The sequence below is a fragment of the Budorcas taxicolor genome, chromosome 1 (genome assembly GCF_023091745.1).
Source record: "Budorcas taxicolor isolate Tak-1 chromosome 1, Takin1.1, whole genome shotgun sequence".
NCBI classification, from domain to species: domain Eukaryota; kingdom Metazoa; phylum Chordata; class Mammalia; order Artiodactyla; family Bovidae; genus Budorcas; species Budorcas taxicolor.
The window spans coordinates 55939029-55955022 of NC_068910.1; the positions used below are offsets into that span (position 1 = coordinate 55939029).

The 15994-nt window shown below is 39.9% G+C and overlaps 1 protein-coding gene across 1 annotated transcript in view; it reads right to left on the reverse strand.

Moving 5' to 3' along the window:
- Positions 1-993: 993 nt before the first annotated feature.
- RBMS3 (RNA binding motif single stranded interacting protein 3) overlaps positions 994-15994 on the reverse strand; it is a 620879-nt gene continuing 605878 nt past the window's right edge. The window contains exons 13-14 of the mRNA XM_052644461.1: positions 3799-3879; positions 994-1125 (exon numbers count right to left, since the gene is read on the reverse strand). Coding sequence (XP_052500421.1) covers positions 994-1125; positions 3799-3879 — 213 coding nt within the window. The remainder of the gene's footprint in view (positions 1126-3798; positions 3880-15994) is intronic.

Genomic DNA, 15994 nt, shown 5'->3' on the forward strand with positions numbered 1-15994 from the left:
AAATCTTTTAACAACAAACAAATTTCTAAATGTGAATTGAGAGGAAAGAAAACTTATGATCAAGAAATACCACTCATTTGCACCACTCTTCTGCAAACAGGAAGAGTCTTTGGGAATTCTCTATCCACCAGGGCTTTGACCATTACCTACAAAGTAGAACAGTTATCATGAGAGAACTTCTGTAGAGAGACGGAAGTTCTGTTAATTCCTTTGGTTTCCATCAAAACCACTCAAATTTTAATCTCCATGATACTCCACACAAAGCCAACTGTACTTGGCTTTCTAAGTGACTTAAGGCTTGTCAGCAGTAATTCTGACTCCCTGCTGCTTTGCCATTCAATTCCTGAATCTCTACTCCATATGGTTTTATATTTCTCCATACTCATTTTCGTAAACTGTTTTAACTGGGTCAGCTTGAAGTACTCTTGCCAGGGGCATGCTGCTGTCTTCATTTAAGAATGACACCAAGACCACAGTGCAGGCGCACTATGTTTCAAGTGGGAACACTGCAGTTTTTCCAAAAGTCTGTATGATAGAATTTTTTTTTGTAAAAATGGCTACAGTGCCCCTCCCTTTTGGTAGTGAATTCCTACATTATCTTTGGGGTTGGCCACATGATTTGGTTTGGCCTATGGGACATGCTGATTGTCTGGGCGCCCTCTCTTGCTGTTCTCTGAATTTGGAGACGTCCATGCTCAGCGTCACCTGGCTCCATAGTATCCATCCCACAGCCATCAGACGACCGAGGCTCAGAAGCAGAACTGTGAAGATGCCCAGCTGCTGGGCCCAGAGGCTCACACAAGCCCAGTCAAGAGCAGAAGAAGCATTTGTCTGAGGTTCACCCAAATGCCAACCTGCAGAATCATGAACTAAATGAATGTCTGTCACTGAGTTTGGCGTGGTCTCTACCGCAGCTAAAGCTAGCAGATGCGACATGAGAGGATGAAGTCCAGGCGGCACATCTGGAGGGACAGAGTTTAGCATGGCCAGGACTCACTTGGACTGTTGGTAGGAATACGCAGATGCATGCTCGCTGGCTGTGTCCACTGCTATCTGCTGCTGCTGACCGCTCGTGTCCTGGGACGAAGGTGCCACTGTCTGGGGAGAGGTCTCAGCCACAACACCCTGTGGAGGCAACGAGGACATAGAACCTTACTGGCTTGAGCAGAAGGGCTTCTTGCAGATGGACTGTGGGGCATTTTCCTGTGCTATCTGCCACTGGGCTTGCGTAGAGTTGCACTTGGCTACATAAAGCCACAATAAACACAAGGAGTAAAACCACAGAACTCATTTGAGGAATTTACCTCCATGTGTGACCAAGAAGACTTGCCATCAGAAGACCCTGTAGCAGTCAATGATCAAGAAATCATTTTGCCTGCAGTTAGAACTTTTAAGCTGCAGTTGCCTATAGCCATACTAAATAATAATTCCTTAATTTAAAAAGAGCATGCAGAATTCCTATAAAAACTTCTACATTTGAGCATTTTCCTGGGAATAAATTTCTCTACCCTGTCTCTCCGATCCAGCAAAACAATGGACCTTACTATTAATAAAAATCTATATCCAGGTTTGGAATTCTTCTAAAAGGACATTGTCAAGTACGCTTTCCCTTAAGGAATTTGATGTGTTTTATTTACTTTTGTTTTCCTTGACATGAACTGGGATTCATTTAGAGGTTTCAGAAAAAGAAACATCCTTAATTTTGACTTGCTTCTTCCTTTAGCCTTTTGGTGGTTTCCGTTTCTCACAGATGCCAACTCAAGAATGGATTTCTTGAGTTGGTCCTCACTCAGAAGTTACGTTTGGTTCTGAGAAAGCTTTGGTAGTTAGTCAGCCTAGGGAGGGAATCCATATGAATACATTCTCCTGATTGTACTTATAGCCTTGGACTTCTGCAGAGATACAAGCTTTTGATCAATGTTCTGTCCTTAACAGAAGCTCCCTGACATTGCTCCTCAAAATGTGAAAATTCTCCCTTTATGAATTCAATATTTTTTCACCCCTAATATACTATTTGGTATTATACAGTTTTCGGAGTTTCCTACCTGCATTGACTTGTATGAATACTGGTGAATTTTCAATGAGTGTTTTTACATAGAAAATGAATCAGTGCCTTCCTTTATAAGCACAACTCAAGGCAATATATCAGGGTATATTTATATAATTCTTATTGATAATCTTTTTAAATCTCAGATTTATTGATATAATTAGACTGTTTCCAATAAGCAATACTCTCAAGTGTGTCTCCTTGTTTTAGAGTCTTCAAAAACCTCAAATTCTGTAGATAAGCACACACATTTGGTGTACAGATAGAGAGATGCAGATATGTGGCCAGACATTGATGCTTAAAGCCACCTATGATGTCTAGATTTATAATTTTTTTCTCATGGCCTAGATTTTGACAGCTAAATCTAGCAAAGAATGTATATTTTAATCACATACTCTCAAAAATCTGAAAAGCTAATTAAAACCTCTTTAATAGTGAACCATTCTCGAGGGCCTATAGGTCTGGAACACATAAAAGATTAACACGTTGCTCCTCCTTGGTTTCCTAAATGACGCGGTACTGTTCTCTTAAACGTCTGTGCTTCCCACATCCTGGTACTAGCAAACATCGGTAACACACCGACAAGCAAACATACATTTTGAAAAGATCCAGTTTGGTCTCTGAAAATTTCACCTAATCTGTGTGGCTCCAGGGGTTGGAGGAGTCATGCTGGTCTCCCACACTGAGTGGCACCAACGTGAGGAGCAGCAAGAGCAGGACAGCAGTGGAGTCCCAGCTGCTGGAAGACATCCACTGTGGCCATGCCAGCAAATGCGCATCAGGAGAAGGTGAAGGAGGGCCGGGAGCAGGGAGACGTCTATACCTCGGAGCTCTCACCACTGTCCACATAGCTCTAGGCCCCTCCTATCCTATCTTTCTGTCTCTGTCCAGTAAAACAATGTATAGAGGAAATGGATTCAGCCCAGTGGAAAGAGAGGAGAGGAGAAAACTTCCAGCAAGGCCAACATTAATTTCTCACTCATGCACCAAGCAGAGTGGTACAAGTTCTCCTCCACCGTCTGTAGGATGTCATAGTCCCATCAGGGTTCACTGGTGAGAGCAGTGGTCCTTCATCTTCGGTACACAAAAGAATCACCTGGCATCCTTTAAAAATTCTCAGCTCCAGTCCACACCCTGGACTACATCAGACTCTTTGGCAATAGGACTGAGGCATCACTATTTTTTAAAACAATCTTAAGTAATTTCAACATGCAGAAAATTTTGAGAACCAGTGCTCTAATCCAGTCCCTCTTAATTTTTAATGTGCACCTTGATCCTTAAGGGCTCTTGTGAAAATGCAAATTCTAATTCAGTAGATCTGGGTAGAGTCTGAAAGTTTGTGTTTCTAACAGGCTCTCAGGTGGTGCTGCTCATGTTGGTTTAGGGAGCACCCTTGGAGTAACAGGGCATCAGAGAACTGGCTTATTCAAAAGGTTTCAAATGTTTCCCTTCCTCTTTCTGATTGTGGCTCACATTTGATGGAGTAGTTATTTGACCTTTGGTCTTTTCTCTAAGCATAGAAATAGCATTCCTCTGAGACCTGGATATCAAATTTGCTTGTGTTCTGTGCAAAGCAAGGCAAAGGCATGTTCAGGTAAAGTCCATACTTTCACAGAGTGAGCTTGCAACTGTCAACTTTCAAGTAGCACAAAAATCACAACTAAGGATTTGGGGAGTTTACAGTGGACCCTAGTGTATGAGGCTGAGATTTATCTGTCCTAACCTCATTCTGTAAGAAGAGACGGACTTACTTCAATGGAAACAGCTGTCGGAGGCACAGGCGTGTACTGGGGGATGTAGGTCCCTTGCATAGGAGCCGCGGCAGTCATGTACTGGAGAAAATCAAAGAGAGAGGCAGATGAACTTGGGCATGTGGCCAGTGAGAACAGTGATAGCACATAAGACTTTTCCATGCGTGGCCCCTGCCAATGCGTGAATAAACTTAAAGTCTATTTTAACCAAAAATAATGCAGTTTCTAGCAGTATAGAATAGCCATCTCTTATTGATTCAGAACCAACAGAAGCCCACCTCTCTGACATCAGTACAAGTCCATTCTTCCCCCCCCCTCATGTTGTCCTGAACATTCTGCATTAGCTCCCAAACATCTCACTTTCACATCCAAAACACAAATGCCTGCCGGGTGGGCAGGGATGACCTCTGTTTTTTTCCTCCCTTTTACTGCTAGCACATAGTAGGCTCTCAACAGATTATTTGTTGAATGAATAAATCATATTATGAAAAATAATTCTAACTAAAATAAAATAGAGGGATAATGTTAAGAAATACTTATCTACCAACAATCACAATTGGCAAATGTTATCAATTCTTTTGTTATTTGATAGCTTTTTATATATATATATAAATAAAGGAAATAGTGTTCCAGATCATGTTGAAATTGCCTTTTTCTCCTCCCCCCACTCAATGTCACTGACAGTATTTCCTTTTCCACTCTTTTAATTCTCCAAATTTTCTTCATCTAAATGAATGATACAATAGTTCAATCATTTTTCACTAAGTTGTAGGATTCAGTAAAATATGTGTTGGGGATAACATGTATTTTGGCAACAAAAAATTGACACAGAAAAATTATATGCCCACCTCTGTAAGCACAAAACGTGGCCCATATTCCTGTTTCTAATATACATAGCCTCTGACAAGTTGAGGTTCTACTCTTTTGAGGATGGAATCTTCCATGGAATCAACTATATTTCTGAGTTTCTAACGTTGATCATCACAAAATTTCAGAGCCAGAATCATCTAATGAAAACAAGGCTTCTCAAAACACAGTTTCATTGAAACGATTCTTATGGAAACGAAAAGCCCATGATTCTTTATTCTTCTAAAGTCACTACGTTCACATATGAAGGGCACCCATAAGTATGCAAAATCTAAATTACAATGTTCTGCATTGATAGGTACTTTCAGTATCCAAGAGGCATGATAATTCTGAATCCAGGGAAATAATCTGAATGGAGATTGGCTCATCAGATATTGTTTACTATTCATGGAGAAACAGAGCAACTCCCGACAAATGCTTCTCCATCCTAAACTAGCACTGTCCTACTAATTCTGTTTGCTGAAAATAGAGACAACCTTAGGGAAGCAACCCTAAATCAAACAAGCCAAACTGCTGCCCGTAAATCCATGTGTTACTGCTGATAACAACTGCGTGCAATTCCTATCAGTACAGAAACAACCTTGTAATGTGGACTAAGGACAACTGTTTGCAAGGCTTGGGGATATTACTAATTTAGCTTCATAGCTGAAAATTATCAGAGATTTCTGCACCCCATTCTCTGTGCTCTCACAGAGTTCATCACACTTCTATTAAAATTGTCCAGGCTCTCATTTTCCTAAAGGCATGGGCCAAGTGTTACGCATGCTTGCATCTTCCAACACCCTACGCTGTGCCTGGTACTTAGTAGAATAACTGTTCAGTGGCTGAATAAAAAGGCTATGAGAAGAAAGTCCTCTGTTTCCAGTTACACATCTTGTATGCCTCTTAGCCACTGATCATTCTGAATTCTGTATAGAGACTTCCCCACCCCTATAAAGTATTCATATAACTTTTAAACGAATACATTAGCCCACTCTGCTCATCACTGTCCCTGTGTGCTTAAGCAGACAGCTACTCAGGGATCCAACTGCTGTCAATTTTTCAACAAAATACAGACCTCTGGAGTTGCATTTCAGCAAACATTATTTCATATCTAGCACCCATGGCAAGTGTCTGCTTTGCCAACAAAACTGTCCCAGAAAGTGTTGGAGCTAACAGTCCCTTGGCTATTTCAGATGGGTGGTTTGCTTATGACCTACAGGTTTTAGGCATCTCTTAATTTACTATTACCTACACATTTTTTTTTTTTTTTTTTAGAATGTTAGCTCAGCTGGGGGAAAAAAGCTTTCTGTATTTCAGTGCATTTGAGCAATTCTGCATAATGTAGCCTCTTGGATATGACTCTGTGTGTGCTCAGTTGTATCCGACTCTTTGCAACCCCATAGACTGTAGCCCACCAGGCTCCTCTGTCCATGGGATTTTCCCAGCAAGAATACTGGAGGCGCGGGTTGCCATTTCCTTCTCAGGGGGATCTTCTCGACCCAGGGACTGAGCCCATGTCTCTTGCATCCCCTGCACTGGCAGGTGGATTCTTTTCCACTAGTGCCATCTGGAAAGCTCTCTTTGCTATAGACACAGAACTTTAAAACTCTGAGAAATCAGGTTTCATAGTAACCTGCTGAAAGGAGACCTTAAATCAGCCTCGAAAACTTTTTAGCACCTATTGATTTTGCTTGAAACTAGTACTTTAAAGAATATACTTCGGGAAAAGTTTCTTTAATCAGATATCAAAAATCCTAGTCGATGTGTAGAAAGTGGGAATGTATTTTTACCGATAGAGTTAATATTCTTTGTGGCTCATGTTCTACGCTTTGGTCACGGTTTTCCAAGAGGTACAACACAACAGTCAAATGATACTCCCTCACTGATCTTGGTATTTTTTATGCCAGAGGTAGTAATTCCAAACTTTGCGATTGTCATCAGTGACTGTGGGAGCCCTTTTTATAAGAAGGCAGTGTCAGTGGATACTGCCTGACCCACCCCTGCTCCAGTGTCCACATCACTAAGAAGAACTTTCTGTGAATTAGACATAGGGACATGGGCTGGGGCCACACAGAGCACTATTCATGACTTCACATGAGACTCCACCTCACTTTCAGACCTCTTGTGCCAAACTAGGGTTCTCAAGCAGTGTAGTTAGTGGAAAGCATCTTGTGCGATTCTTTTCTATAAGCTTCTTGAAATCATGCAGCTTTGTTCTGTTCAGTAGAAGGAATCAGGAAAGCTTCACACCTTCCATGGCATTTGATGAAGTTATGAAAGTAGCCAACACTGAAGTGCTTATAGTTTAAATTCTCTGTCATCTTCTCTTCAGAACAACACCGAGTTAGGCAGGATGGCTCACCCGTTTTACATATTGACAAGCTGGGGTACACTGTGAATGCACGCCAGTTCTGTTCATGTAGGATCGAGTCCACTTTTCAGTCAACTTCATGACTTTTGAAATAAAATCCTAAGAGTTTCCACGATCGTGACTGTTGTGTATTTACTTTCATCGCTCAGTCGTGTCCGACTCTTTGCGACCCCATGGACTGTAGCCCGCCGGGCTCCTCTGTCCATGGGAACTCTCCAGGCAAGAATACTGGAGTGGGTCGCCATGCCCTCCTCCAGGGGATCTTCCCCACCCAGGGATCAAACCCAGGTCTCAGGTACTGCATGCGTATCCTCTACCACCTGAGCCACCAGGGGACCACATGACCATGTGTAATATGCCAACTTAAAAAATAACTTTAATAATTGGAGTCCCAATTAAGAAATACAGAATATAATAATGCCTTGGTTAACATTTTATTGTCATCTCATTTCCATAGATCTTTAATTTTCACTTTAAGCTCTGAATACCTAATTTTCTTCTAGAAGAGCTACTATCCCTTCTGCTTATTTTATAATGTAACTTTATGCTGCTCTTCTGAACAGAACTTATAGAGACTTTTTAGTATGAATGCAATCAGCTCAGTTCAACGTGTCGTGTATTTTTTTATTTAAAAGAGAAATCTCTCTGGTTACTCTTTTTTTTTTTTTTTTTTGGTGTCACAGAAAATCTAACAGAGCTGGAGAATGTTGTTTTAAAATTAGGGACAGGCTTATTTTAAATAAGTCAAAGCTATGGAGTTTTATACTCTGTAAGACTCTTATTATCTCTCAACAAATTTTTGCAGTAAAACTTTTCTGTGGTAGACATATATTTTCTAGGGTAAAGCTTCAAGATGTGACAGACTTGTAAAATTAGGCACAGGAGCTTATAGGAAATGGCTACAGCCATGTGCAAGATCAACTCTCAGCTTTAGGTAACTGGTGGAAATACCTCTGAACTTCCTCTGCAAGCATTCAGTTTGGTTTCCTTAAGAGCAAAGATAAACTACAGTCATAATTGACAATGCAGCCTGCACAAATACGGTTTAGATCTCAGTGCCTAAGACTGCTTTCTTTTTATCCAGCTAATAAATGACAAAAACCTAAGAACCTAAGAAGGACCTGTGATATAAAAACTCTGCTCTTTGACTTCATACATTTCTGTGGACTACTTATTAAAACCAAAACAAAGCATGTCTATCCTTTAAGCTAATTTACTTTACTGGTTTTTCTCAAAAACTAGAAAATATCTTCCATAATTCTTTCATGAGTACAAATTATTCTGTGTTTCTTTTTCTTTTTTTTTTCTTGGATACAATCAATGGCTGATGGGAACCATATTATAATGAAATGATATAGATAAAATGGATAAATCCATATATTTCCCTGTTGGTGGCAGCTTAACGTTTTGACATTCCATGGATAAATCTTCTTTTTTGGTAAACAGGTTGATGATTTTCACATATTCTGAAAGCACTGGGTTTTCACATGGCTTATGCTGGAAACCCAAATAGCCATTTTCAAACCCACAGAATAAATTCCAGACTCCATCACTTGTTCCAAGAAGTCTAGACACTGCATCACCAAGATAGTTACATGCAGAGAGAAAAAAATGATGAAGTTAGAGAGGAATTGTGTTTCTACTTATTTAATTTAGAACAAAATATTTCTGTTACTATGGACTTGTTGATTATTTATGAAGAAACAAAAAAGTAAAAACTGCAAATTTTTAGTCCCTGATTTACTTCCTTCCCAAAGCACAATAAAATTTTAGCAAGTTTTATATAGTTCCTGATGGCAAACTTTTCCTTTTACTTATTTATACAGCAAAGGGAATCCCCACATTTCAGTTTTTGAAATTTCCTAAAATAATCAAACTTGCTCATTTTAAGTTATTGTTATATTATGTAGGTTCTTAAATGGGTGTACCTAGTCCTTGCTATGTAAAGTGAGAGTTAGTTGCTCATTGGTGTCTGACTCTTTATGACTATGTGCATGGAATTCTCCAGGCAAGAATGCTGGAGTGGGTTGCCATTTCCTCCTCCAGGGGATCTTCCTGACCCACGGATAGAACCCAGGTCTCCCACATTGCAGGATTCTTTACCATCTGAGCCAGTTCTTGCTATAACATTAAAAAACCAGTGTAACAAACTTCAGCAAGAGTAGTTGTTTAGGTCTTATCAGATAGTCACTGACAAGGATAGAGGGAAGGCAGTTAACGCAGAGAGAGCAGAAATTGGTACAGGATGATGCTAACAGCCTGAGGCATGAATCACTGTTGGGACCATCTAATACAGTTTCCTTTCACAAAAGAAGCTGGAGGATAAAGGGAACAGCCTGAGTGGCTTGGGGGAGGCACAGAGTTACATTAGGTCAAGGTACTCCTAATACCTGAGTTCCGACAGTTATACTGCTTGGATTTGCAACATTCTGTCATCTCAGAACTGGGGAGAGAATTAGTATCATTCCACTCGCTTACATTGGCTAAGTAGTAAAAGCTGCCTGGAGTCTACTTCTAGGAATGTCTTCTAAGTCTCCATGTCACTTGAAGGATGAGAGACAGTCTGAGGAGAGGAAGAGAGCTGAAGAGGGTCTCCTTGAAAGGGCAAAGTGCCCCCACCCACTAACGAGGACATCAGGGACGGACTCTGACGTGGACGTCCACTGCTCAGCTTTCCCTCTGCTCTGCCACTCCTGCCAATGAAACGGTGAGTAAAGTGGGTCCCCACATGGAACACTGATAATGTATGTTTTTGTAATGTTTTATGTTAGTATCAATTTAAAGCCTATTGACTTTTAAAGTGCTAGTGGAGGTACAAAGTAGACAGCTATGAGTGATAAAATAATTATCCCGAAAGACGAGGTAGATGTGATTATAGATAGCAGCGTAGACTTCGCCTTCTAGAAGTAAAAGTGCCTGAAGAGGAGAGAAAAGAAGACCAGTTAGTGAGCTTGATAGAAATGGGAGCCCAGAGTATATAGCCTACATCATCCTATGTAGTTCACCAGAACAGTTACTAAGTATAACCCAGAGAGGTGTGCATTAAACTTTGACCAAAAATACAGATGGTCATTGTTGAATCTGGAGTGAGGCCCATTTATTGCTGCCAGACAGCAAAGAAAGGGACAAAGAAGAATCTTGGAGGGTTTGTGTGTGTGTGTGTGTGTGTGTGTGAAACTTATAAAACTCTACCCACTGAACCACAGGGAGAAGCAGTCATCCCCACGTGATCACAGGTTATGGAGGCCTTCAACTCTGTGGGAAAAGCAATCTTCATGAATGTGCTGGAAAAAGCCAAAGCCCGTTAAGTTTTAGCATATGCACAGATCATTGTGGTAGCAATAAAAGTAAAAGAGAATACTGAAGAAATTTAGCTGATTAAGAAACTGTGTCTTCAGATCTGAACTTGAAACAGCTGTGTAGATATGAATTCCTTCCTCCCCTCTCTTCAATAACTTTTTTTCATATGATGGGTATCACAAAATGTAGAGAAAGATAAGAGAGATTTTGTGAACCACAAAGACCACTGAGGAGATAAAGATAAGGAAGTCAGACTAAAAGCTGGGAACTAGAATGGAGGCAACTATGAAAGCATATTCACAGTGGAGGAGCAGGATTAAAAGACTCCCTGGGCTTAGCAGAGAGGGGAGGTGAGTAGAAAAATAGTAAAGAATATTACGAGCAAACTTATGTCAATACATTTGACAACTGAGATAAAATACACATATTTGCTGAACAGCACAATTAAGATGGATGCAAAAAGAAATAAAAATCTGCATCATTCTACATTTATATAAAAAAAGAATTAGAGATCCAAAACATTCTGAAAATCTTCAGCTTCAACTGGGTTCTCTAGAGAATTTTTCAAACATTCACGGAATGAATCTTGTATGAGAGACTTCCCTGGTGGCTCAGAGGTTAAAGCGTCTGCCTCCAATGCGGGAGACCTGGGTTCAATCCCTGGGTCGGGGAGATCCCCTGGAGAAGGAAATGGCAATCCACTCCAGTATTCTTGCCTGGAGAATCCCATGGACGGAGAAGCCTAGTAGGTTACAGTCCACGGGGTCACAAAGAGTCGGACACGACTGAGAGACTTCCCCTTCACAATCTTGTATAAATTCTTCCAGAGACTACTAAAGGAGGAGCACTTTTCCACTAATCTTATGAAGTTAGCACACTCCTTATATCAAAAATTGATAAAGATATTATAAGAAGGAAAAAAAACCAAACAAACTATAACCTAATGTCTTTCAAGAACATTTACAAAAACCTCCTAAATAAAATGTCAGCCAATCATCTCATGCATATATATAATGCTCAAGTGGAATGTATTTCAGGATTGCAAGGCAGGTTTAACATTTGAAAGTCAAGCAACATAATTCACCATATTGACAGATAAAGAAGAAAATCATATGATCATTGCAATGACTTAAAATATCTTTTATAAAATATAATATCGGCATATGAGAAAATATCTTACCACACTAGGAATAGATGGAAACTAGGAATAGAAGTCTACAAACAAAACATTTATAGCTGACCTCACAGTTAATGGTGACATATTGAAGGCTTTCTATTTAAATTTTGGAACAAGATAATGACATTCAGTGCCATCTCTTCTATACTGCTTAGAGATTATAGGCAGTGCACTAAGGCAAGGAGAAGAAGTGGAAGGCATAAAGAGCAAAGATCACCAGTGAGAAACTAAGGAAATCAAGAGGTGAAGGTGTTTTGTTGTAAAATTCCAATAATAGATACATATTCTTAACTCTCTTATTACCAACATTCAGTAAAATTACATTGAGACTCTAGTACATACTAAGTACTAAGTAAGCATAAACTATAGTCTTAAGGCACGGGTTAGTGAACAGGACTGACAGAGCCCAGAAAAACCAGATTTCATTACTAACCCACTGGATGCCCTGGATAGTTCCTTTCTCCTTTATGATCTGAAATATATAAATTATTTACTTTTATGTATTATTCATTATTGCAAATCTTACATTTACCACAGTATCCAGGAAGAGTAAGTTGGTATTTTATATTATTATTATTTTCTTTTGTTAGTCTTCCCTTGTTGTACTTGAGCTTCCTGTCTGTTTATACCCTCTTTGTTGCTTCTTAACATTCTCTATTATCTTTGTTTATCAGTATGATTTATTAAATGCAAAGAATTAAAAGTCTCTGTAAAGCAGTGAGCTCTTCAAATGAGAGAAGCTGTTGAGATCAAATTTACTTAAATCAGTCTCTAAATTTGAAAGTTTCAAGAAGAAGAAACCACTTTAAAAAATGACCTGGATAGTTCTCTCAGAAACATACATGAACAACTAATGTCCTCAGCCTCTCAGAGCTCACTTAATCTTTTTTTCCAGGAAATGGAGTTTGCTTCTTTATTTGGAAATGAAATAACTGAAGGACTTTGTCAGGAAGGTAAAAGTCCTCAATGTGCCTCAAAGCAGTGTTGTTTTCTACTTACGTCTGTGCCTAAAGCATTAAATCAGGCTATAGGTGAAGACACTTCAGACAAACTGAAAAGGCACTCATCCAGATAGACACACACACACAGTAAACTTTATTTGCACATGAAACATTCCCTCTCAATCATCTGGGGCCACACGTCATAAATAATAACCACCCCAGTGAACTAGAGCAGGCAAAGTCAACGGAAGGAAATGGTAAAGATGACTCTAAATTATCCTGTAAAACAAATTTCAGTCTCTACAAGAGACTCAACAAACATACTTTTTGTGTGTGTTGGTTTTGAGTCAAGAGACTTTCAGATGTGAAGCTTGACCTACAGGACTAGTTAGAACATTCACATTAGATATTGATCTGAGATGCACAGGGGACAAGTGAAGGTAAGAAGTAGGAGAAGCAGAAAAGACGGGGCAATGTTCTACATAAGGAGGAACAACGTATAAAGCGACGGTAAGTTGAAAACTGCAAAAGTAGAGCATAAAGCTATTTGAGAAAACTACTTCTAGGAACTGTACTTATTTAGGAGAGGGAAAAGAAAAAAAAAAAAAAACATTTAAACAGCACTGCCTTGTCCATGTGAGCATATATAACTCTGGCAGCAGAGAAGCATGATGGAGGCGTTTCTGCTGAGCTAAGAGATCCCCATTCTTGTTCCCAAGGATGTGTTCAGGGTAAAGAGCTAAGGGCAAGGAGATGGGAGGACTGGGAGGAAGGAGACTTTCTGGTACCAAGGTCCAGATTCCACTTTTTGCCACCAAAAGCGAAGAACAATTTGTCGGACAATAGCTGTAAAACAATGGATAGACAAAGGACATCATCTTGGGGTAAATTTCAACCCACTCCCATTGAGGCCTTAGAATCATTGTGACCCACACCATCTCAGATATACTCAGCTTTACCCAAATCCGACTGCTCACGGTTTACTTTGAGTTGCTTTGTATGATGGTTCAGAAAGATCTCAATTTGCAGCCATAAATCTCTTAGTGCAACATAAAATGGAGTCAGACATTCATACGCTAAAGGTTTTATGGAGAAATATTAGTCAAATAATACATACAAAGCTCTTAGCAGAGAGCTGGGTATATACAAACAATCTAATAGATAGGAACCATCATTATTATTGATTTTATTTTTATTGGTATTATTATTATGAGAAGATGGAAATTTCATTATCTTAATAGCTTGGCAGGGTCAGAAATGCAGCTTAGGCAGGAAATGTTCATTTTTTCTCTTGGTAATCACACTAATAAGACACTTGGTATCAATAGAGGGTCCCAAAGCAGGGGTAACAGACACTTAACACATCTGAAGAGTGGAGGGAACTTGTGTTTCTGAGAAAGAGGGACGGGGAGGAAGCCAGGAAGACCTAGAGCAAAGTGGGAGAGCGCGGTGCCCAGGAGCACGTGGGGAGGAAGGAAGGGTGGGAGGAGAAACTGAAGGGCATCTGAAGCGCAGGGACGCATCTGTACATTCAGTTTGAAACTGCTCACAAGCCCATCATGTGTCCATTACTGAGCATGACCCAGTCTTCCCTGATATTATTCTGGGTTGATATTTGTGGAAAAACTGGAAAAGGGGTGAATTTCTGAATCAACACAGTGTGGAGTAGACAGAGCAGAAAGAGGTGATTATATGGTCTTGAAGACTTAAATACATACTGCAGAAAGCTGTAGACTCCTAAAGGGCATGGGATTGGAGATTCCAGGCAATCTTATCTGGTTTCAAAGTATTTCAGGAGCCAGTGACATCTGGGTTACATTCTTAAACAGGGAAAGTAGACTTGTGTACGGAGGACTCACAAAGACTGAAAGTTGCCCCGAATCCTAATGTTTTCCATCAAATGTAAAAATAAGAAATAAAGGGTTAGATCATTGAGAGAAACAGCTGAGACGTAGTTCCCCAAAGAAATAAAAATAACGGCTATTTAAAAACCTAAAGAGGAAGATCAGAATTACACTTTTACGGTGGTGGTATAGAAGTCAGGCAAAGTCAAACAATCTGTATAGATACTGACTATTCTTTATTTTATCTCTAGACTTTCCTTGGCCTGTCTGATGATCTGACCTTGATTTCTATATACCAGAAGACATTAGTTTCTGTTCAGGGGATATTCCTTCACAAACTCACACTATAGACACTGACTTCCTAGAATGTCAATTATACACTTTTCTAGAGTTTAAGTTTTGTTTGTGTTTCTTTTGGGGAAGGAACTGTGTTTTCCATGTCATTCAAAAATATTTAAAATTAAATTCAACTGTGTTTAAGATGTTGAGTCTTCACTGTAAAGTAACTGTAACCCAATAAAAACAAACAAGAAAACCCCAAACAAAATCAAACAAAAAAGATATTATGAGTCCTATTTCTCCAAAGAAAGAATACAAATAAGCACATGAAAAGATGGTGAATAACACTAGTTATTAGAGAAATGCAAATCAAAGCCACAATGAGGTTACCATCTCACACCAGTCAGAATGGCCATCATTGGAAACTCTACAAATAGCAAATGGTGGAGAGGGCCTAGAGAAAAGGAAACCCTCCTGCACTGTTGTTGGGAATGTAAGTTGGTGCGGTCACTTGGAAACCAGTGTGGAGGCTCCTCAGAAAACTAAAACTAGAATTACCGTGATCTAACAACCCCACTCCTGGGCATACCACCGGACAAAACTGTAGTTCAAAAGGACCCATGTGCCTCTGTGTTCATAGCAGCACTGTTTACAATAGGCAAGACATGGAAACCACCTAAGTGTCTGTCAAGACATGAATGGATAAAGATGGGGTGCATATATACAGCGGAATATTACTCAGCTGTAAAAAAGAATGAAATGCGCCATTTGCAGAAACATGGATGTAACCAGAGATTATACTCAGTGAAGTCAGAAAGAAAAATAAAAATACCACATGATATCACTTAGATGTGGAATCTAAAATATGATGCAAACGAAACTATCTGTGAAACAGAAACAGAATCATGGGCATTGAGAAGAGACTGGTGGTTGCCAAGAGACACGGGGTAGGGGAGGAATGGAGTTGGGGGGTTTGTTTTGTTTTTTTACCATATAGTAGTAATAGTGTTAGCTGCTCAGTAGTGTCTGACTGTTCGTGACTCCGTGGTCAGTAGCCCGCCAAGCTCCTCTGTTGATGGGATTCTCCAGGCAAGAATACTGGGGTGGATTGCTCTTCCCTTCTCCAGGGGATCTTCTCAACTGAAGGATGGAACCTGGGTCTCCTACACTGCAGGCAGATTACTTACCATCTGAGCCACCAGGGAACCAATCCTCAAGAAGGAGCTGGGAGAATTCTGAGAACAGACTGAAGTTGGTTTTGATGCAGGAAAGAAGAAGCTATAGAACTAGAGTTGTTTGGAAAAGTCAGGGATAAGAAGAAGAAAATATCTAATGGAGTGTGGGAATCTGGAATAGTGCCCAACAATGTCTATTTGTATTGACCCTGAATGGGCCACCAAGCACTAGATCTCAGGTGTCCTGGCATATTTCTGCT